The sequence below is a fragment of the Euprymna scolopes genome, chromosome 10, assembly GCF_053919585.1.
Source record: "Euprymna scolopes isolate OS-2025 chromosome 10, ASM5391958v1, whole genome shotgun sequence".
Classification (NCBI taxonomy): Eukaryota; Metazoa; Mollusca; class Cephalopoda; order Sepiida; family Sepiolidae; genus Euprymna; species Euprymna scolopes.
In genome coordinates, this window is record NC_136491.1 from 61,883,422 (window position 1) to 61,907,934 (window position 24,513).

General features: G+C 35.8%; 1 protein-coding gene across 10 annotated transcripts in view; it reads left to right on the plus strand.

The window, feature by feature from the left end:
• Nucleotides 1-24,513, plus strand: part of LOC145286010 (DENN domain-containing protein 1A-like) — a 798,566-nt gene that overhangs the window by 440,456 nt on the left and 333,597 nt on the right. For all 10 annotated transcript variants that reach the window (XM_080134611.1, XM_080134619.1, XM_080134620.1 and 7 more), the window contains one exon: nt 21,738-21,783. In XM_080134611.1, the coding sequence (XP_079990737.1) occupies nt 21,738-21,783 (46 nt within the window). The remainder of the gene's footprint in view (nt 1-21,737; nt 21,784-24,513) is intronic.

A 24,513-nucleotide genomic window follows, 5' to 3' on the forward strand; every position in this document is an offset into this window, starting at 1 on the left:
TGAGCGATGTCGTCTACCATCTTATTGATATTAGGCATTGGGTAAGCGTCTAGTTCCATGAATCTATTAATGGTATCGCTGTAGTCGACTGCCATTCTTTTCTTATGATTCTCATTCGAAGTTACAAGAACTTGCGCTCGCCACGGAGATATCGAAGGTTCAATTATGCCTTCTTTCAACATTCTAGCAGTCTCTTCTTTTATGAATTTGTTGGCGGCAAAAGTGTAACGTCGGGATTTTGTCGCAATAGGAGTAGTATGAGGAGAAAGATTAGAAAAGAGAGGAGGGGGTGGAACGTTTATGGTAGGAAAAAAATTATTCGTGTTTATAGCTCCAATTATAAGTTTGTCTCTAGGACCGTCGAATTTAAGTGTTACTTTTTTATATTTTTTTAAAATATCTTTTCCGATTATTAAATCAATGAAAAGGTTTTCAATGATTTCAATTGTTATTCCAGAATGGGTTTTATCTTTCAGTATTAAATCCACGACAGCTTCGCCAGTTATTTTAGCATGTTGATCGGAAGCAGCCAGAGCTGTAGTTTTGTTTTTAGGTATTGTGAAGAGTTTAAGTTTTTTAGCAGTATTTTCATTAATGAATGTTTTTACACTGCCGGAGTCCACCATAGCGTTCACGAAGTGCCCGTTAATTTGGCATTGAGTGAATGTAACATCTTTGGAGTTAGTTCCTAGTCAGGATAGAGAAGGTGAGGGGTAGTCAGAGTCGTCATAAAGAACAGCAGTATGAGTGTTAGAAATAGAAGATTTACACACTTTAGCCCAATGACCATTTTTTTTGCATTTTTTACATTCGGCGTTTCGTGCAGGACATAAATATCGAGGATGACGTGATTTTCCACAGAAAAAACAAACCCCTTTTGGATGCATATTTTCTTTAGTCACAGCTATACGATTGTAGCCCGAAGGATTATTTGTAGCTGCTACAGTAAAGTTATTTGCGTAGCTTATCGAATGCTTTTCTGCTTGTTCAAGAGATCTGGCCGTGGCATATGTGTCTTGTAAAGTCAGGATGGGTTTTTCTAACAGTCGTTGTCGGATGGACGAAGAAGAAATTCCGCCGATGAAAGCTTCCCGAATGTATTGATTTTTGTTTTCTTCAGCAGAAACCGCTTCGAAGTTACATGTTTTGGCAAGCATTTCCAATTGTAGTATGAAGGCATCTATATTTTGTGTTGTTTGTTGCTTCGTCGTCATCAATCGATATCTATTATAAACAATATTTTCAGGTTTTAAATAAGCGGCGTCCAATGTTCTTAATGCACTATCGTAGTCGGTTTTATCGCTTATTAAATCGAAAACAGAGGCTGAAATACAATTGATCAAGGCAAAGAAATTATCTGAAGTGTTTTCGATTAATCCGTTATTATGTGAGCGGATATAATTCTGGAGGGTTAATTTCCAATGCCTATAGGATTTTTCGGAATTAGGGCATGTAGGTTCCACCTCGAATCTATTGGGATGTAAGATTCGATCCATTATTTTTTTTTTTTTTTTTTTTACAGTTAATAAAATTGAAGTGAATAGTATCAGTAAGTAAAGATTTGCCTTTTAGAAAGGTTTTATTAACTGTAAAATACACGTACGCTCTTGAAAGGATCGAGCAGGAAAATGAAACAGAGGGCGCTTTTATTATGAATGTCAATCCCAAGGGGGATAACTCTTAACAACAAATTAAATCATAACAAATTGTGTATTCGTTTAGGTTTTATTTCAAATGTCTATTCGTTTAGGTTTTATTTCAATTGTGTATTCGTTTAGGTTTTATTTCAATTGTCTATTCGTTTAGGTTTTATTTCAATTGTCTATTCGTTTAGGTTTTATTTCAATTGTCTATTCGTTTAGGTTTTATTTCAATTGTCTATTCGTTTAGGTTTTATTTCAAATGTCTATTCGTTTAGGTTTTATTTCAATTGTCTATTCGTTTAGGTTTTATTTCAATTGTCTATTCGTTTAGGTTTTATTTCAATTGTGTATTTGTTTAGGTTTTATTTCAATTGTGTATTTGTTTAGGTTTTATTTCAATTGTGTATTCGTTTAGGTTTTATTTCAATTGTGTATTCGTTTAGGTTTTATTTCAATTGTGTATTCGTTTAGGTTTTATTTCAATTGTGTATTCGTTTAGGTTTTATTTCAATTGTGTATTCGTTTAGGTTTTATTTCAATTGTGTATTCGTTTAGGTTTTATTTCAATTGTGTATTCGTTTAGGTTTTATTTCAATTGTGTATTCGTTTAGGTTTTATTTCAATTGTGTATTCGTTTAGGTTTTATTTCAATTGTGTATTCGTTTAGGTTTTATTTCAATTGTGTATTCGTTTAGGTTTTATTTCAATTGTGTATTTGTTTAGGTTTTATTTCAATTGTGTATTTGTTTAGGTTTTATTTCAATTGTGTATTCGTTTAGGTTTTATTTCAATTGTGTATTCGTTTAGGTTTTATTTCAATTGTGTATTTGTTTAGGTTTTATTTCAATTGTGTATTCGTTTAGATTTTATTTCAATTGTGTATTCGTTTAGATTTTATTTCAATTGTGTATTCGTTTAAATTTTATTTCAATTGTGTATTTGTTTAGGTTTTATTTCAATTGTGTATTCGTTTAGGTTTTATTTCAATTGTGTATTCGTTTAGGTTTTATTTCAATTGTGTATTCGTTTAGGTTTTATTTCAATTATGTATTCGTTTAGGTTTTATTTCAATTGTGTATTTGTTTAGGTTTTATTTCAATTGTGTATTTGTTTAGGTTTTATTTCAATTGTGTATTTGTTTAGGTTTTATTTCAATTGTGTATTTGTTTAAATTTTATTTCAATTGTGTATTTGTTTAGGTTTTATTTCAATTGTGTATTTGTTTAGGTTTTATATCAATTGTGTATTTGTTTAGGTTTTATATCAATTGTGTATTTGTTTAGGTTTTATTTCAATTGTGTATTTGTTTAAATTTTATTTCAATTGTGTATTTGTTTAGGTTTTATTTCAATTGTGTATTCGTTTAGGTTTTATTTCAATTGTGTATTCGTTTAGGTTTTATTTCAATTATGTATTCGTTTAGGTTTTATTTCAATTGTGTATTTGTTTAGGTTTTATTTCAATTGTGTATTTGTTTAGGTTTTATTTCAATTGTGTATTTGTTTAGGTTTTATTTCAATTGTGTATTTGTTTAAATTTTATTTCAATTGTGTATTTGTTTAGGTTTTATTTCAATTGTGTATTTGTTTAGGTTTTATATCAATTGTGTATTTGTTTAGGTTTTATATCAATTGTGTATTTGTTTAGGTTTTATTTCAATTGTGTATTTGTTTAAATTTTATTTCAATTGTGTATTTGTTTAGGTTTTATTTCAATTGTGTATTCGTTTAGGTTTTATTTCAATTGTGTATTCGTTTAGGTTTTATTTCAATTATGTATTCGTTTAGGTTTTATTTCAATTGTGTATTTGTTTAGGTTTTATTTCAATTGTGTATTTGTTTAGGTTTTATTTCAATTGTGTATTTGTTTAGGTTTTATTTCAATAGTTTAATTGTGTAGATTTTATTTAAAAGTTTAATTGTTTATGTTTTATTTCAATAGTTTAGATGTTTAGGTTTTATTTCAATAGTTTATTTGTTTAGGTTTTATTTCAATTCTTTATTTGTTTAGGTTTTATTTCAATAGCTTAGATGTTTAGGTTTTATTTCAATTGTGTATTCGTTTAGGTTTTATTTCAATTGTGTATTCGTTTAGGTTTTATTTCAATTGTGTATTCGTTTAGGTTTTATTTCAATTGTGTATTCGTTTAGGTTTGATTTCAATTGTGTATTCGTTTAGGTTTGATTTCAATTGTGTATTCGTTTAGGTTTTATTTCCACTGTGTATTCGATTAGGTTTTATTTCAATTGTGTATTCGTTTAGGTTTTATTTCAATAGTTTATTCGTTTAGGTTTTATTTCAATTGTGTATTCGTTTAGGTTTTATTTCAATTGTGTATTCCTTTAGGTTTTATTTCAATTGTGTATTTGTTTTGCTTTTATTTGAATTGTGTATTCGTTTAGGTTTTATTTCAATTGTGTATTTGTTTAGGTTTTATTTCAATTGTGTATTCGTTTAGGTTTTATTTCAATTGTGTATTTGTTTAGGTTTTATTTCAATTGTGTATTTGTTTAGGTTTTATTTCAATTGTGTATTCGTTTAGGGTTTATTTCAATTGTGTATTCGTTTAGGTTTTATTTCAATTGTGTATTCGTTTAGGTTTTATTTCAATTGTGTATTCGTTTAGGTTTTATTTCAATTGTGTATTCGTTTAGGTTTTATTTCAATTGTGTATTCGATTAGGTTTTATTTCAATTGTGTATTTGTTTAGGTTTTATTTCAATTGTCTATTCTTTTAGGTTTTTTTTCAATTGTGTATTCGTTTAGGTTTTATTTCAATTGTGTATTTTTTAGGTTTTATTTCAATTGTTTATTTTTTAGGTTTTATTTCAATTGTGTATTTGTTTAGGTTTTATTTCAATTGTGTATTTTTTAGGTTTTATTTCAATTGTGTATTTTTTAGGTTTTATTTCAATGGTGTATTTTTTAGGTTTTATTTCAATTGTGTATTTTTTAGGTTTTATTTCAATTGTGTATTTTTTAGGTTTTTGTTCAATTGTGTATTCGTTTAAGTTTTATTTCAATAGTTTATTTGTTTAGGTTTTATTTCAATTGTGTATTCGTTTAGGTTTAATTTCAATTGTGTATTTGTTTAGGTTTTATTTCAATTGTGTATTCGTTTAGGTTTTATTTCAATGGTTTATTTTTTTAGGTTTTATTTCAATAGTTTATTTTTTTGGGTTTTATTTCAATAGTTTATTTTTTTAGGTTTTATTTCAATAGTTTATTTGTTTAGGTTTTATTTCAATAGTTTATTTGTTTAGGTTTTATTTCAATAGTTTATTTGTTTAGGTGTTATTTCAATTGTTTATTTGTTTAGCTTTTATTTCAATTGTGTATTTGTTTAGCTTTTATTTCAATTGTGTATTCGTTTAGGTTTTATTTCAATTGTGTATTCGTTTAGGTTTTCTTTCAATTGTGTATTCGTTTAGGTTTTCTTTCAATTGTGTATTCGTTTAGGTTTTATTTCAATTTTGTATTCGTTTAGGTTTTATTTCAATTGTGTATTCGTTTAGGTGTTATTTCAATTGTGTATTCGTTTAGGTTTTATTTCAATCGTGTATTCGTTTAGGTTTTATTTCAATCGTGTATTCGTTTAGGTTTTATTTCAATCGTGTATTCGTTTAGGTTTTATTTCAATTGTGTATTCGTTTAGGTTTTATTTCAATAGTTTAATTGTGTAGATTTATTTTAAAAGTTTAATTGTTTATGTTTTATTTCAATAGTTTAGATGTTTAGGTTTTATTTCAATAGTTTATTTGTTTAGGTTTTGTTTCAATAGTTTATTTGTTTAGGTTTTATTTCAATAGTTTATTTGTTTAGGTTTTATTTCAATAGTTTATTTGTTTAGGTTTTATTTCAATAGTTTAGTTGTTTAGGTTTTATTTCAATAGTTTATTTGTTTAGGTTTTATTTCTATTGTTTATTTGTTAAGGTTTTATTTCAATAGTTTATTTGTTTAGGTTTTATTTCAATTGTGTATTTGTTTAGGTTTTATTTCAATAGTTTATTTGTTTAGGTTTTATTTCAATAGTTTATTTGTTTAGGTTTTATTTCAATAGTTTAGTTGTTTAGGTTTTATTTCAATAGTTTATTTGTTTAGGTTTTATTTCTATTGTTTATTTGTTAAGGTTTTATTTCAATAGTTTATTTGTTTAGGTTTTATTTCTATTGTTTATTTGTTAAGGTTTTATTTCAATTGTGTATTTGTTTAGGTTTTATTTCAATTGTGTATTTGTTTAGGTTTTATTTCAATTGTGTATTTGTTTAGGTTTTATTTCAATTGTGTATTTGTTTAGGTTTTATTTCAATTGTGTATTTGTTTAGGTTTTATTTCAATTGTGTATTTTTCAGGTTTTATTTCAATTGTGTATTCGTTTAGGTTTTATTTCAATTGTGTATTCGTTTAGGTTTTATTTCAATTGTGTATTCCTTTAGGTGTTATTTCAAATGTGTATTCGTTTAGGTGTTCTTTCAATTGTGTATTCGTTTAGGTGTTCTTTCAATTGTGTATTCGTTTAGGTTTTGTTTCAATTGTGTATTCGTTTAGGTTTTATTTCAGTTGTATATTCGTTTAGGTTTTATTTCAATTGTGTATTCGTTTAGGTTTTATTTCAATTGTGTATTCGTTTAGGTTTTATTTCAATAGTTTAGATGTTTAGGTTTTATTTCAATAGTTTAGATGTTTAGGTTTTATTTCAATTGTGTATTTGTTTAGGTTTTATTTCAATAGTTTATTTGTTTAGGTTTTATTTCAATTGTGTATTCGTTTAGGTTTTATTTCAATTGTGTATTCGTTTAGATTTTATTTCAATAGTTTAGATGTTTAGGTTTTATTTCAATAGTTTAGATGTTTAGGTTTTATTTCAATTGTTTATTTGTTTAGGTTTTATTTCAATTGTGTATTCGTTTAGGTTTTATTTCAATTGTGTATTCGTTTAGGTTTTATTTCAATTGTGTATTCGTTTAGGTTTTATTTCAATTGTGTATTCGTTTAGGTTTTATTTCAATTGTGTATTCGTTTAGGTTTTATTTCAATTGTGTATTCGTTTAGGTTTTATTTCAATTGTTTATTCGTTTAGGTTTTATTTCAATTGTGTATTCGTTTAGGTTTTATTTCAATTGTGCATTCGTTTAGGTTTTATTTCAATTGTGTATTCGTTTAGGTTTTATTTCAATTGTGTATTCGTTTAGGTTTTATTTCAATTGTGTATTCGTTTAGGTTTTATTTCAATTGTGTATTCGTTTAGGTTTTATTTCAATTGTGTATTCGTTTAGGTATTATTTCAATTGTGTATTCGTTTAGGTATTATTTCAATTGCGTATTCGTTTTGCTTTTATTTCAATTGCGTATTCGTTTAGGTTTTATTTCAATTGTGTATTCGTTTAGGTTTTATTTCAAATGTGTATTCGTTTAGGTTTTATTTCAATTGTGTATTCGTTTAGGTTTTATTTCAATTGTGTATTTGTTTAGGTTTTATTTCAATTGTGTATTTGTTTAGGTTTTATTTCAATTGTGTATTTGTTTAGGTTTTATTTCAATTGTGTATTCGTTTAGATTTTATTTCAATTGTGTATTTGTTTAGGTTTTATTTCAATTGTGTATTCGGTTAGGTTTTATTTCAATAGTTTAATTGTGTAGATTTATTTTAAAATTTTAATTGTTTGTTTTATTTCAATAGTGTAATTGTGTAGGTTTTATTTCAATAGTTTAATTGTGTAGGTTTTATTTCAATAGTTTATTTGTTTAGGTTTTATTTCAATAGTTTATTTGTTCAGGTTTTATTTCAATAGTTTATTCCTGTAGGTTTTATTTCAATAGTTTATTTGTGTAGGTTTTATTTCAATTGTTTATTTGTTTAGGTTTTATTTCAATTGTGTATTCGTTTAGGTTTTATTTCAATTGTGTATTCGTTTAGGTTTTATTTCAATTGTGTATTTGTTTAGGTTTATTTCAATTGTGTATTTATTTAGGTTTTATTTCAATTGTGTATTTGTTTAGTTTTTTTTTATGTATGAGTATCTTGTGTAGGAGACGGGGAGTCTCGTCGTGGGCGACGAAGCGTTTCACTGAAGAACTACGGCAACACACAGCGAACCAACAAACAATGACAGCCACGGCGCGAAGGTAACTAACAAAGCTCAGCTGACTGCATGAATAGAAACGGAACCCAACGCTCACTGTACTGATCGCCATGAACGTCAGAACCTGACTGCCTCGCACCTCCAATGGACCGATTTTTATTCCTCAAGATGGCCTAGCTAATTTGCATCCCCGCGCGATCCTGCGAGATTCTGTCTCTTATAAGAGCAGGCAGGCGCCATCTTTAAACTCTTTCGTCCGCTGCCCCGACGACAGGATCAGCCACCACCCCACACGCCAGGCACACACGGACCCTCTTGCGCCGAGGGCTACGGTTATTCTCACACTCCCCCCTGGTCTCCAGATCACATACGTGACACGGCGGACGTGGCCGTTTGATTCAAGCATTCCTGCGGAGGGGTATTGCCGGGACTTCCTCATTGGAGCTGTCAGAATTGTCATCGGAAGCATCAGCATTAGAGCTTGCAGTTGAGTCATCAGGTTCGTGGGGCACGGGTTGGATCCATCGCTCATCGTCGGATGACTCGCTACTTCCACTGCTCGCCGATTGGTCAGCGCTTAGAGCGGGCCGGACATCCCTTACGTGGCGCGGAGTATCATCGACTAGTATGGCCTGTTCACTGATGACGCCGGTGACCCGCCCCCTCCAAAAGCTGCTGGTGCACCGGCCGCCGGGTGCCTTCACCCAGACGGTGTCTCCCATTTAGTACATCCCCTGGGGTTCTCGTTGGTCGGGTAGACACACTTCAACGTCCTTGACGCGCACATGGTAGTGATGAATCACATCAGCGGGCACAGTGCCGCCAGTCACGGCGTCCTTAGGCGTTGTGTTGTATCTGTAAACCGCCTCCGCGATCGTACACTTCTTCCTGGCCGCGATCCTCTTCACGGTTCGGTTGCACCGCTCCGCTATGCCGTTGCCGCTCGGCACATACGCGCATCGGTGTCGAAGGCGGATCCCCCAGTTGTCCCTAAAATGCCTAAATTCCCTGCTGCAGAACGCTGTGTCGTTATCCGTGAGGATCTCCTCAGGCGGCCCCCTTTCGTAGAATATGGATTCCAATTCGTGGATGACACTGGTGGAATCCTGCCTCGCTAATTGGCGCCAAATCGCGAACCTCGTTGGCCCGCAGTCTCAGCGTGAGGAAGTGTTGGCTGCCGTAGTGGGTTATATCCATACCCAACCGACTCCAAGTCGTGTCCACTCCCAGTTGTCCTTTCCGCCATCTGGCTGGGGCGGGGTCGATGGACTGGCACGTTTGGCACTCCCTGACCACTGCTCTTACTGCGCTGTTTGGTATTGATGGTCTAGCCAACTTCACAAAGTAGTAGGTCCGTTGTACTCCGGGGTGCGCACTGTCGTGATGTATCTTCCTGATTTCGTCCTCCTCGACGGAGGCAGCACACAGAGGCAATGGCTTAGCTTCTTTTTTCATAGCCTCATACCATCTCCGTGGTACCCGAGTGAGCTTGTCGGCGAGGTTGTAGTCCGAGGTGACGAGCACTACGTCTACGGACAGGTTGTACTCCGTCACCAGTTTTTTTACAGTCTCCAGCCTCCATCTTATCAGCATTTCGCTGGCTGCCTTGGTGCGTTCCCTGGCCTTGCTCGTGAGTGTGTCCGACACCCAGTGGTGCACGCAAAGTGAGTCAGTGTGCACACGCAGTTTCTTCACTTCCCATTGAAGTGCCAGGTTAATGCCCTTTATTACAGCGTCGAGTTCTGCCAGGTTGATATGGGCAGCATCATTCGCCGGTCGCAGCCAGCAGGCATCCTCAACTACGGCCCCATCTTTCTCCAAAACTACACCGATCGCTAGAGAACTTGCGTCCACCCACACGCTCAGTTCGTCTCCCTGCACGCACCAATCCCCTGTGGCGGGGTCATTCTTTTTCACACTAGCGACGGTCTCCTTTAACATTCGGACCAATAGTTCGTCGGTTATGTCATCGTCCCAGCCTTTGGTGACCGCATTTGCCCTCCTTTTTATGACGCCTGTCGCCGCACGAACCCATCCGCATACTGGAAGGTGCCCCACAAGTTTCCCGCACAGGGAGAACACGGCACGTCTTGTGTAAACGTCGGGAACTGCGGTTCCATGCCTCCACTTCAGGATCCCTCGCTCCTCTTGAACGCTCAAGCCCAATACGCGGGCGCCATCCTCAAGCCGCTCAGAGTCCTTGCAGTTTAGACCAAACTCGGCAAGTTTGGATCTTACGCGCGAAGATGACACGATATCTTCGTTCACGTATATATCGTCAATATACGCCGATGTTCCCTTTCTGATCCATTCTTCTTGTGACAACACGGCATTGACGATAGCCTTCATTATCTGGGGTGCTACGTTTAGCCCAAATCCGAGTCGCGTAAGACAGTATCTCTTCCCGGAAAACATCACTGTCTGGAAAGGCCACATCGCCTCGCCAATCCGGACCTGCAAGTATGCTTTTCTCAAGTCCAGTAGGGACACATTGGACCCCTGCCGGCGCCACTCTCGCAGCTTGCTGGCACAGACGTCGGCGTCCGCTGTGAACGCATCAACATGCGCATTCAACTCGCGGTAGTCCATTACCGGCCTCACCTTTGACTTGTTAGGTTGGGCAACTGCCATCAGCGGTATCAGGCCCTTGGGGGGTCCAAGTTTGTCGTAGGGGTATGGAATCAGCCAACCGTTCTTAATCCATTCACGGAGCTCGCTTTCGTATGCAGGCCTTATCTGGTCGGGCATACAGTACTCTGCCACTTTGTTTTGTAGTTTGGCCGGTTCCTTGTCTTCTGACCACCTCCAAGTGGCGGTCCACGCCTTCTGTTGGTCGTCGAATTCCGCACTGAAGTCCGGCTGGTCGACTCTTAGTGCTGCGCACACCGGGGGCCTATCCTGAAACTCTACAACGCCAGCGCGCGTTATGCGCACGCCGCCCAGGGCTTTGATGGCATCGTAGCCTAGCAACAGGTCGAAACTCAGCGGCTTTTCGCGTGTCACCAGCGCTTCGACGTTGGCCGAGTTCCCAGTTCTTGTGCGAATGTGTACCACACCCACGCCGCAACACATTCGTATTTTTCCAGTAATGGTAGTTATCCTGACGTTCTTCTTTTTCCACGCCCGACAGAAGTCCGCACACACTATGATGCGGGAGCAACCGGAATCAAGGAGGGCTGAACATAACGTGTCATTAACTCGGACCTGAATGACAGGGAGCGCCTTGTTTATTTTCTGTTCGGGGAAGAGGTCGGCACTGGCACCTTGTCCCCGTCCCCGTTTCCCGCACAGTCTCGGGCCATGTGCCCAGTCTTGTTACAGCGGTAGCAGCGAACAGCCGTCGACCGCCTTCTACAATTTCTTGCCATGTGACCCCGCCCGTTGCATCTGTAGTAGATGACATCACCTTGCGGGCTGGGTCCCTGAGACGGTCTTTCGCCACTTGGTGGGGCCTGTGCGACGGCGACTATCGGTTCCTGCACCGTCGAGTCATCCTTCATTATTGTCCTGGCTCTGTCCACTAGGTCATTCAGCGGTAATGAGGATATGGTAGATGTTGCTCGCAGGAGCTGCTTTGCTCCAGCGGGGAGTCCTGACAGGAATTTGTAGGCTAGGGCCCTCTCGGGAAGACCGCCGAACAACACCGTCAGCTTCTTAAGTTCGGCGAGATACACGTCCACAGTTTCGCCCAAGCGTATAGACCTCGTCTCAAACTGCTCCCATGCAGTGGCGGGGTCAGTGGCGAACGCCCTGTACAACGCCGCCTTGATACTCAAGTAGTCACACTTCTCCTCAGCGCTGAGTTGCTGATATACAGCGAAGGCCCCGCCGGTCAGCCGCAGAGGAATCACGCGCTCGACATTTTTCACGCCGGACAACTGACAATGTAACTCGACCTTCTCAACCCAGCTGAGTACCGGGTCGGATCCGTCGAATTCCGGTATCAACTTTAGATCGAACCTATCCGCCATTGAAGAAAAGAAAACCAAGTTCGGAGTGGGGGCGCCGAAATAGCTTGTATGAGTATTTTGTGTAGGAGACGGGGAGTCTCGTCGTGGGCGAGGAAGCGTTTCACTGAAGAACCACGGCAACACACAGCGAACCAACAAACAATGACAGCCACGGCGCGAAGGTAACTAACAAAGCTCAGCTGACTGCACGAATAGAAACGGAACCCAACAGTCACTGTACTGATCGCCACGAACGTCAGAACCCGACTGCCTCGCACCTCCAATGGACCGATTTTTATTCCTCAAGATGGCCTAGCTAATTTGCATCCCCGCGCGATCCTGCGAGATTCTGTCTCTAATAAGAGCAGGCAGGCGCCATCTTTAAACTCTTTCGTCCGCTGCCCCGACGACAGGATCAGCCACCACCCCACACGCCAGGCACACACGGACCCTCTTGCGCCGAGGGCTACGGTTATTCTCACACTCCCCCCTGGTCTCCAGATCACATACGTGACACGGCGGACGTGGCCGTTTGATTCAAGCATTCCTGCGGAGGGGTATTGCCGGGACTTCCTCATTGGAGCTGTCAGAATTGTCATCGGAAGCATCAGCATTAGAGCTTGCAGTTGAGTCATCAGGTTCGTGGGGCACGGGTTGGATCCATCGCTCATCGTCGGATGACTCGATACTTCCACTGCTCGCCGATTGGTCAGCGCTTAGAGCGGGCCGGACATCCCTTACGTGGCGCGGAGTATCATCGACTAGTATGGCCTGTTCACTGATGACGCCGACTGATTTTTATTCCTCAAGATGGCCTAGCTAATTTGCATCCCTGCGAGATCTCGCGCGATCCTGCGAGATTCCGTCTCTAATAAGAGCAGGCAGGCGCCATCTTGAAACTCTTTCGTCCGCTGCCCCGACCACAGGATCAGCCACCACCCCACACGCCAGGCACACACGGACCCTCTTGCGCCGAGGGCTACGGTTAGTCTCACAAATTGTGTATTTGTTTAGGTTTTATTTCAATTGTGTATTTGTTTAGGTTTTATTTCAATTGTGTATTCGTTTAGGTTTTATTTCAATTGTGTATTTGTTTAGGGTTTATTTCAATAGTTTATTTGTTTAGGTTTTATTTCAATAGTTTATTTGTTTAGGTTTTATTTCAATAGTTTATTTGTTTAGGTTTTATTTCAATAGTTTATTTGTTTAGGTTTTATTTCAATAGTTTATTTGTTTAGGTTTTATTTCAATAGTTTATTTGTTTAGGTTTTATTTCAATAGTTTATTTGTTTAGGTTTTATTTCAATAGTTTATTTGTTTAGGTTTTATTTCAATTCTTTTTGTTTAGGTTTTATTTCAATAGTTTATTTGTTTAGGTTTTATTTCAATTGTTTATTTGTTAAGGTTTTATTTCAATTGTTTATTTGTTAAGGTTTTATTTCAATAGTTTATTTGTTGAGGTTTTATTTCAATTGTTTTTTTGTTTAGGTTTTATTTCAATTGTTTACTTGTTCAGATTTTGTTTCAATTGTTTATTCGTTTAAGGTCTATTTCAATTGTTTATTCGTTTAGGTTTTATTTCAATTGTTTATTCGTCTTGAGTCTGTTTCAATTGTTTATTCGTCTTGAGTCTGTTTCAATTGTTTATTCGTCTTGAGTCTGTTTCAATTGTTTATTCGTCTTGAGTCTGTTTCAATTGTTTATTCGTCTTGAGTCTGTTTCAATTGTTTATTCGTCTTGAGTCTGTTTCAATTGTTTATTCGTCTTGAGTCTGTTTCAAATGTACATTAGTTCAGGGTCTGTTTCAAATGTACATTAGTTTAGGGTCTGTTTAAATGTACATTAGTTTAGGGTCTTTGATTTGTACATTCGTTTGGGGTCTGTTTCAATTGTGCATTCGTTTAGGGTCTTAATTGTGCATTCGTTTAGGGTCTTAATTGTGCATTCGTTTAGGGTCTTTTTGAATAGTACAATCGTTTAGGATCTGTTTGATTAGTGTCTTTCATTTGTACATTCGTTTGGGGTCTGTTTAAATAGTGCATTCGTTTAGGGTGTGTTTGAATAGTGCATTCGTTTAGGGTGTGTTTGAATAATGCATTCGTTTAGGGTGTGTTTGAATAGTGCATTCGTTTAGGGTGTGTTTGAATAGTGCATTCGTTTAGGGTGTGTTTGAATAGTGCATTCGTTTAGGGTGTGTTTCAATAGTGCATTCGTTTAAGGTGTGTTTCAAATGTACATTAGTTTAGGGTCTGTCTCAAATGTACATTAGTTTAGGGTCTGTCTCAAATGTACATTAGTTTAGGGTCTGTCTCAAATGTACATTAGTTTAGGGTCTGTCTCAAATGTACATTAGTTTAGGGTCTGTCTCAAATGTACATTAGTTTAGGGTCGGTCTCAAATGTACATTAGTTTAGGGTCGGTCTCAAATGTACATTAGTTTATGGTCTTTGATTTGTACATTAGTTTAGGGTCTTAATTGCGCAGTCGTTTAGGGTGTGTTTGAATAGTGCATTCGTTTAGGGTCTGTTTGAACAGTGCATTCGTTTAGGGTCTGTTTGAACAATGCATTCGTTTAGGGTCTGTTTGAACAGTGCATTCGTTTAGGGTCTGTTTGAACAGTGCATTCGTTTAGGGTCTGTTTGAACAGTGCATTCGTTTAGGGTCTGTTTGAACAGTGCATTCGTTTAGGGTCTGTTTGAACAGTGCATTCGTTTAGGGTCTGTTTGAACAGTGCATTCGTTTAGGGTCTGTTTGAACAGTGCATTCGTTTAGGGTCTGTTTGAACAGTGCATTCGTTTAGGGTCTGTTTGAACAGTGCATTCGTGTAGGGTCTGTTTGAACAGTGCATTCGTGTAGGGTCTGTTTGAACAGTGCATTCGTGTAGGGTCTGTTTGAACAGTGCATTCGTTTAGGGTCTGTTTGAACAGTGCATTCGTTTAGGGTCTGTTTGAATAGTGCATTCGTTTAGGGTCTGTTTGAATAGTGCATTCGTTTAGGGTCTGTTTGAATAGTGCATTCGTTTAGGGTCTGTTTGAATAGTGCATTCGTTTAGGGTCTGTTTGAATAGTGCATTCGTTTAAGGTCTGTTTGAATAGTGCATTCATTTAGGGTCTGTTTGAATAATGCATTCTTTTTGGGTCTGATTCAATTTTGCATGCGTTTAGTGTCTATTTTAATTGTGTGTTGCTTAGGTGTTCGTCAATTGGTTGTATTTGAATTGTGTAATCGTTTAGGGTCTATTTGAATTGTGTAATCGTTTAGGGTCTATTTGAATTGTGTAATCGTTTAGGGTCTATTAAATTGTGTAATCGTTTAGGGTCTATTGTAATTTTCCATATGTTAGGGTCTATAATTGTGTACTTGTTTATGGTATATTTCGATTGTGTATTCAATTAGTCATTTTCAATTTTGTCATCTTTCAGGTTCTCTGTTCATTGTGTGCTCGTTTAGGGGCTATTAGAATTGAGTACTGGTTTGAGTTCAGTTTGATTTGTGTATTGTGTAGGGTCTATTTCAATTGTGTACTCGTTTATGGATTACTTCAATTGTGTATTCAGTAGAGTACATTTCAATTGTTTAATCGTAGAGGGTCTATTGCAAGTCTGTCGTTTCTTTAGGATGTATTTAAATTGTGTACTCGGTGAGGGTCCATTACAATTTAACATTCGTTTAGGGCCTATTAAAATTGTGCATTCGTTTAGAGTTTGTTAAAAGTGTGCATTCGTTTAGAGTTTGTTAAAAGTGTGCATTCGTTTAGAGTTTGTTAAAAGTGTGCATTCGTTTAGAGTTTGTTAAAAGTGTGGATTCGTTTAGAGTTTGTTAAAAGTGTGCATTCGTTTAGAGTTTGTTAAAAGTGTGCATTCGTTTAGAGTTTGTTAAAAGTGTGCATTCGTTTAGAGTTTGTTAAAAGTGTGCATTCGTTTAGAGTTTGTTAAAAGTGTGCATTCGTTTAGAGTTTGTTAAAAGTGTGCATTCGTTTAGAGTTTGTTAAAAGTGTGCATTCGTTTAGAGTTTGTTAAAAGTGTGCATTCGTTTAGAGTTTGTTAAAAGTGTGCATTCGTTTAGAGTTTGTTAAAAGTGTGCATTCGTTTAGAGTTTGTTAAAAGTGTGCATTCGTTTAGAGTTTGTTAAAAGTGTGCATTCGTTTAGAGTTTGTTAAAAGTGTGCATTCGTTTAGAGTTTGTTAAAAGTGTGCATTCGTTTAGAGTTTGTTAAAAGTGTGCATTCGTTTAGAGTTTGTTAAAAGTGTGCATTCGTTTAGAGTTTGTTAAAAGTGTGCATTCGTTTAGAGTTTGTTAAGTGTGCATTCGTTTAGAGTTTGTTAAAAGTGTGCATTCGTTTAGAGTTTGTTAAAAGTGTGCATTCGTTTAGAGTTTGTTAAAAGTGTGCATTCGTTTAGAGTTTGTTAAAAGTGTGCATTCGTTTAGAGTTTGTTAAAAGTGTGCATTCGTTTAGAGTTTGTTAAAAGTGTGCATTCGTTTAGAGTTTGTTAAAAGTGTGCATTCGTTTAGAGTTTGTTAAAAGTGTGCATTCGTTTAGAGTTTGTTAAAAGTGTGCATTCGTTTAGAGTTTGTTAAAAGTGTGCATTCGTTTAGAGTTTGTTAAAAGTGTGCATTCGTTTAGAGTTTGTTAAAAGTGTGCATTCGTTTAGAGTTTGTTAAAAGTGTGCATTCGTTTAGAGTTTGTTAAAAGTGTGCATTCGTTTAGAGTTTGTTAAAAGTGTGCATTCGTTTAGAGTTTGTTAAAAGTGTGCATTCGTTTAGAGTTTGTTAAAAGTGTGCATTCGTTTAGAGTTTGTTAAAAGTGTGCATTCGTTTAGAGTTTGTTAAAAGTGTGCATTCGTTTAGAGTTTGTTAAAAGTGTGCATTCGTTTAGAGTTTGTTAAAAGTGTGCATTCGTTTAGAGTTTGTTAAAAGTGTGCATTCGTTTAGAGTTTGTTAAAAGTGTGCATTCGTTTAGAGTTTGTTAAAAGTGTGCATTCGTTTAGAGTTTGTTAAAAGTGTGCATTCGTTTAGAGTTTGTTAAAAGTGTGCATTCGTTTAGAGTTTGTTAAAAGTGTGCATTCGTTTAGAGTTTGTTAAAAGTGTGCATTCGTTTAGAGTTTGTTAAAAGTGTGCATTCGTTTAGAGTTTGTTAAAAGTGTGCATTCGTTTAGAGTTTGTTAAAAGTGTGCATTCGTTTAGAGTTTGTTAAAAGTGTGCATTCGTTTAGAGTTTGTTAAAAGTGTGCATTCGTTTAGAGTTTGTTAAAAGTGTGCATTCGTTTAGGGTCTAATCAGTTGTGTATTTGTTTTGGGTCCATTATATTTGTGCATTCGTTTAGGGTCTCTTTCCATTGTGTATACGTTTGGGGTCCCTTTCAATTGTGCATTTGTCTGTGGTCTGTTTGAATTGTGCATTTGTCTGGGGTCTGTTTGAATTGTGCATTTGTCTGGGGTCTGTTTGAATTATGCATTTGTCTGGGGTCTGTTTGAATTGTGCATTTGTCTGGGGTCTGTTTGAATTGTGCATTTGTCTGGGGTCTGTTTGAATTGTGCATTTGTCTGGGGTCTGTTTGAATTGTGCATTTGTCTGGGGTCTGTTTGAATTGTGCATTTGTCTGGGGTCTGTTTGAATTGTGCATTTGTCTGGGGTCTGTTTGAATTGTGCATTTGTCTGGGGTCTGTTTGAATTGTGCATTTGTCTGGGGTCTGTTTGAATTGTGCATTTGTCTGGGGTCTGTTTGAATTGTGCATTTGTCTGGGGTCTGTTTGAATTGTGCATTTGTCTGGGGTCTGTTTGAATAGTGCATTCGTTTAGGGTCTGTTTGAATGGTGCATTTGTCTGGGGTCTGTTTGAATTGTGCATTTGTCTGGGGTCTGTTTGAATTGTGCATTTGTCTGGGGTCTGTTTGAATTGTGCATTTGTCTGGGGTCTGTTTGAATTGTGCATTTGTCTGGGGTCTGTTTGAATTGTGCATTTGTCTGGGGTCTGTTTGAATTGTGCATTTGTCTGGGGTCTGTTTGAATTGTGCATTTGTCTGGGGTCTGTTTGAATTGTGCATTTGTCTGGGGTCTGTTTGAATTGTGCATTTGTCTGGGGTCTGTTTGAATTGTGCATTTGTCTGGGGTCTGTTTGAATTGTGCATTTGTCTGGGGTCTGTTTGAATTGTGCATTTGTCTGGGGTCTGTTTGAATTGTGCATTTGTCTGGGGTCTGTTTGAATTGTGCATTTGTCTGGGGTCTGTTTGAATTGTGCATTTGTCTGGGGTCTGTTTGAATTGTGCATTTGTCTGGGGTCTGTTTGAATTGTGCATTTGTCTGGGGTCTGTTTGAATTGTGCATTTGTCTGGGGTCTGTTTGAATTGTGCATTTGTCTGGGGTCTGTTTGAATTGTGCATTTGTCTGGGGTCTGTTTGAATTGTGCATTTGTCTGGGGTCTGTTTGAATTGTGCATTTGTCTGGGGTCTTTTTGAATTGTGCATTTGTCTGGGGTCTGTTTGAATTGTGCATTTGTCTGGGGTCTGTTTGAATTGTGCATTTGTCTGGGGTCTGTTTGAATTGTGCATTTGTCTGGGGTCTGTTTGAATTGTGCATTTGTCTGGGGTCTGTTTGAATTGTGCATTTGTCTGGGGTCTGTTTGAATTGTGCATTTGTCTAGGGTCTGTTTGAATTGTGCATTTGTCTGGGGTCTGTTTGAATTGTGCATTTGTCTGGGATCTGTTTGAATAGTGCATTCGTTTAGGATCTGTTTGAATGGTGCATTTGTCTGGGGTCTGTTTGAATTGTGCATTTGTCTGGGGTCTGTTTGAATTGTGCATTTGTCTGGGGTCTGTTTGAATTGTGCATTTGTCTGGGGTCTGTTTGAATTGTGCATTTGTCTGGGGTCTGTTTGAATTGTGCATTTGTCTGGGGTCTGTTTGAATTGTGCATTTGTCTGGGGCCTGTTTGAATTGTGCATTTGTCTGGGGTCTGTTTTAATTGTGCATTTGTCTGGGATCTGTTTGAATAGTGCATTCGTTTAGGATCTGTTTTAATTGTGCATTTGTCTGGGATCTGTTTGAATAGTGCATTCGTTTAGGATCTGTTTGAATGGTGCATTTGTCTGGGGTCTGTTTGAATTGTGCATTTGTCTGGGGTCTGTTTGAATTGTGCATTTGTCTGGGGTCTGTTTGAATTGTGCATTTGTCTGGGGTCTGTTTGAATTGTGCATTTGTCTGGGGTCTGTTTGAATTGTGCATTTGTCTGGGGTCTGTTTGAATTGTGCATTTGTCTGGGGTCTGTTTGAATTGTGCATTTGTCTGGGGTCTGTTTGAATTGTGCATTTGTCTGGGGTCTGTTTGAATTGTGCATTTGTATGGGGTCTGTTTGAATTGTGCATTTGTCTGGGGTCTGTTTGAATTGTGCATTTGTCTGGGGTCTGTTTGAATTGTGCATTTGTCTGGGGTCTGTTTGAATTGTGCATTTGTCTGGGGTCTGTTTGAATTGTGCATTTGTCTGGGGTCTGTTTGAATTGAGCATTTGTCTGGGGTCTGTTTGAATTGTGCATTTGTCTGGGGTCTGTTTGAATTGTGCATTTGTCTGGGGTCTGTTTGAATTGTGCATTTGTCTGGGGTCTGTTTGAATTGTGCATTTGTCTGGGGTCTGTTTGAATTGTGCATTTGTCTGGGGTCTGTTTGAATTGTGCATTTGTCTGGGGTCTGTTTGAATTGTGCATTTGTCTGGGGTCTGTTTGAATTGTGCATTTGTCTGGGGTCTGTTTGAATTGTGCATTTGTCTGGGGTCTGTTTAAATTGTGCATTTGTCTGGGGTCTGTTTGAATTGTGCATTCGTTTCGGGTCTGTTTGAATAGTGCATTCGTTTCGGGTCTGTTTGAATGGTGCATTTGTCTGGGGTCTGTTTGAACAGTGCATTCGTTTAGGGTCTGTTTGAACAGTGCATTCGTTTAGGGTCTGTTTGAACAGTGCATTCGTTTAGGGTCTGTTTGAACAGTGCATTCGTTTAGGGTCTGTTTGAACAGTGCATTCGTTTAGGGTCTGTTTGAATAGTGCATTCGTTTAGGGTCTGTTTGAATAGTGCATTCGTTTAGGGTCTATTTCAATTGTGCATTCGTTTAGGGTCTATTTCAATTGTGCATTCGTTTAGGGTCTATTTCAATTGTGCATTCGTTTAGGGTCTATTTCAATTGTGCATTCGTTTAGGGTCTATTTCAATTATGCATTCGTTTAGGGTCTATTTCAATTGTGCATTCGTTTAGGGTCTATTTCAATTGTGCATTCGTTTAGGGTCTATTTCAATTGTGCATTCATTTAGGGTCTATTTCAATTGTGCATTCATTTAGGGTCTATTTCAATTGTGCATTCGTTTAGGGTCTTGAGCAATTGTGCATTCGTTTAGGGTCTTGAGCAATTGTGCATTCGTTTAGGGTCTATTTCAATTGTGCATTCGTTTAGGGTCTTGAGCAATTGTGCATTCGTTTAGGGTCTAGAGCAATTGTCCTTCGTTTTAGGATCCCTATTAATTGTGTATTCGTTTAGAGTCTATTTAAATTGTGTAATCGTTTAGGGTACATTTCAATTGTGTACGTGTTTGTAAGCGTATTAAATTATGTACTTGTTTAGGTTTTACAACAATTCTGTATTTGTTTAGGGTTTATAACAATTGTGTATTTGTTTAGGGTTTATAACAATTGTGTATTTGTTTAGGGTTTATAACAATTGTGTACTTTTTTAGGGTTTATAACAATTGTGTACTTTTTTAGGGTTTATAACAATTGTGTACTTTTTTAGGGTTTATCACAATTGTGTACTTTTTTAGGGTTTATCACAATTGTGTATTTGGGTAGGGTTTATCACAATTGTGTACTTCTTGAAGGAAATTACAATTGTGGAATTGTTTAGGGTCTGTTAAATTTGCTCAGTTAGTCTTTGTCTATCGTTTATTTGTTTACAGTCTTTTTCAATTAATTCGTCAAGGTTATATTTCAATTTTGTAATCTTTTAGGCACTACTTTGTAATCGCTTCGTGTGTTTTTCAATTGTGTAATCGTACAGAACCTATTACAATTGTGTAATCGTACAGAACCTATTACAATTGTGTAATCGTACAGAACCTATTACAATTGTGTAATCGTACAGAACCTATTACAATTGTGTAATCGTACAGAACCTATTACAATTGTTTAATCGTACGGAGTCTATTACAATTGTTTAATCGTACAGAGTCTATTACAATTACCTTGGATTTATTTTATGTAATGTACATTCTGTTGCACTTTAAAAAAAATCATTGAAAATTTTATATCTATATCATTAATTGCTAAATGAAAGATAATGTTTTTAAATTTCAACAAAATGTACATTACATAAAATAAATCCAAGGTAATTTTTTGATTCAGTTTAAATTAAATTTTTATACCTTACTTTGTAAAATTTAAAAAATAAATAAAATTTATAAAAGTGCACTTTGAAAATAAATACTTTTTAAGATTATATTTTAAAACTCTCCTTCTCTCTATTTCAATTTGTATTTCTCTTCACACCACAACTCATTTTTGCAACCCCCTTTTTGTATTATTATAGGTCTGAATATTCTCTTTGTTTCAGTTTGTATTTCTTCTCACACCACAACTCATTTTTTTGCAACCCGCTCTTTGTAATACAGGTCTGAATGAGAAAATCTGAATTTTTTTTTTAACAAAAACTTTAAAATAACTTTTTTAGATTAAATTTTTTTAAACTTCTTTCGGAATAGAAAATCTTTAAAATTTAATAAGGAACATATTTCATATAGGTTTCATTAACAAATATTCAGTACATAACGAGAAAAATAGACGAAAATTTCAAAAGGACTGTATAACTGGTTACGGTCAATAGTAGTCCTCGCTAGCGAAAGTCTTTGTTATTATTATTTAAAACATTTTGTGTCCTGCTCTTTCGCGCGAGGACTAATATATATATATATATATATTATAATGAAATCTCTATTCAAACCAAATGAAATTAATAACTGTACATCTAATAAATTGAATGTCTGTATTTTTTTGTTTAATCACAATGTCTTTATATTTTTCAATTCTTTCAGTGCTCCTATGCCATATATCATTGGTGTTCATTCATCGATTATGGAGGTAAATATTTATTGTTTGTATATTAGTTTCTGATGTCTTAATGGTTTTAAGTCGGCACACAAATCGAATAAGCCTACAATGGTGCAGTCAGATTGTGGGTGAAATTCATATCCGACCATTGCCATACTCTTGATGAAACAAGTTTTTCATGTTATAATATTGGTACAGGATTAATAGTGTCAATCTTTGGGTGTAAAGATTTGGCCTCCCAGTGTCTAGCAAGATTCACTCCTTTTATAATAGGATTCAATTCCACTGGGTTGTTGTTCTGATTCTAGCCATACCCAGCGTGCATTTTCAATCATGGTGCCCAAGGAACTTGCATCAATCCACGTCAAGTTCCTTGTCATTAACACAACATTTAACTCGGTAGACCCAACTTCATTAATGGTTTTTCTTGAATCAAAAGCCATGTTTGATTTCTAGAAGAGTTTATGATTCTGTACAAATCCTGGAGATAGTTTTCCATGAGTAGCTGTTCTATATGTTTTGGACTTTTTAATTTTACAAGTCATTTTTTAATTTTGTTCAAATATCAAAAAAAAAAATATTTGTAAAAAAAATTTTTAAAGTAAAGTTAAAACAATGTAAATGGAGAAAATAGGAAAGACTTGTTTAATTTTCTTCAAATGTGAAAGTAAAAGAAGAATTTATGCACACCTTAAAAGATAAACAAAACAAGTGAAGCATGTATGGTTCCCTGTGAGTGCACACAGTGAACAAGGTATAAAAAAATGACTAAGTTCAGCATTTGCCACCCCCCTCCACTTAGCCCCAAAAGTCCTCCAGGCCTTAACATATTTCAATTTGAGTTCAGCACCATGCAAAACTGCTAAATAGACATACACAGAAAATTTTGGACAAATATGATAAAATAGTCCCAAAAATGAAGTGTTTTTATTAGCCTTAAAAGAGCTCAAGAGTTATCACAAAATATAAACAAACAAAATTATATAGAAATCAGTTACAATTTTTCAGAAAGTTTTTTAAAAATCTAATGCATCAATTTTGTTTCAATAAGCACAAAAATGTCAAGTCTAGCTATTTTAACCCGAAAGGTACCCCTAGGGGGGACAACTGGAGTTTTCCGCAAAAAGTCTGTACTGTTACTTTTTTGCTGATATCATGTTTTCAAAATTTCACAAAAATTCCAAGGCGTAGTTATTGAGAAAAGTGCGGACGGACGATTGGACAAGGGTAAATTTACAGGTCCACCCTCCTCTTGTTGGGGACTAAAATGTATTTGTAAAAAAAAAGAAAAGAAAATATTTTTAGAAGGTGATTAAAAAAAAAAAAAATTTTTTTTATTAAGTTTAAACATTTGTTATGCATTTAGTATGTTAATTGTATTAATACAAACAAAATGTATGCAGTTTTCAGTCTTACTCAGGACAGGTTTTTTTTTCTTTTATCTGGGCTTGTGAAAAAGTTATTTAAAGTCAAAATCCAACAAGTTTAGAGGCAAAGCGTTTGAATTTTATTTTCATCACCAGTTTTCTAAATATATCAACTCCTTTATGGTCTGATGCTATGTAATTTATAATAACAGATTTCTTTATTAACTTCATTTCTTTATAATTTGATATTTAATATTTATATGCTTTTATCTTTGGTGAGTTTCTGTGGTTTGTGCTAAGATTATGCTGGCTTGGTTATAACAATTACTATGGGAGCTTCTGTTAATTCTGGTTGTAAAACAGTCTTTAGAATGGCCTTTAAATATAGCGCTTCTTGTGCAGAATGTGAAAGCACTATAAATTCTGCCGCACAAGTAGAGAGCTTTTGGATTTTCATGAAATAATACACCCATTTTTGATAGTTGAAAACAATATACAGTTATACTTTTTCGATCTTCATTGTTTCACCAATCTGAAGCTGAAACTTTCTCTAATTTTAGGAAGCTTGTTGATTTTCTAAATACTAAATGTTGTTTCTTTAGTTCCTTTTAAATAATGAAAGATTTGTTTAGCTTTGTTTAAATTCTTCATTATTAGTCTTGATAATTTTTGTAATAGTTTTGTTACTGTGTAACATATGTCACGTCTTGTAGCAGTCATATAAGGTTTCCTATTATCTCATGATATAGTTTGTTGTCAATTATTTCAGATTTTATGTCTGTATTTTTATTGATATCATTTTCAACTGGTGTAGTGCATTTTTTGCATTCTTGCATTCCAAACTTTAATAAGATTTTATCAATGCACCTCGATTGATTTATTTTAATAATTTCTTTTTCATATCTAAATTGTATGCCCAGAAACAATGATATATGGCTAAGGTCGGTCATTTTGAATTTTTTTATTTAATCTGTTCTTAACAGCAGTTAACATTATGTCACAATTTGATGCAATTAAAATGTCATTGACCCATAAAAATAAAAGTAATTTATTGTGTTTATTTTGGGTATACAAACAGCATCCACTGGACATAGTTTTTTTTTTTTTTTTTTTTTATTACATTTTCACCCCAAACAAGGCACATTGCCACTTTGGTGTAGGGGGCTACTATCAGGGGAAACATCTACTGGGGTACTATGTAGGGATTAGGGCAGCGAGATGTTGGTTCACGTTGCACTTGAACTTATGCATGTCAGTACAGTTGGGGAAGCAGTGACCCGGAATGGAATTCCAAAGTCTAGCAGTTCTGGGGAAGAAACTACTGGAGTAGAAGGATCTTTTACATCTAAGGATCTCTACAGTGTGGGGGTGGGATTTTGCAGCTTGTCGGGTC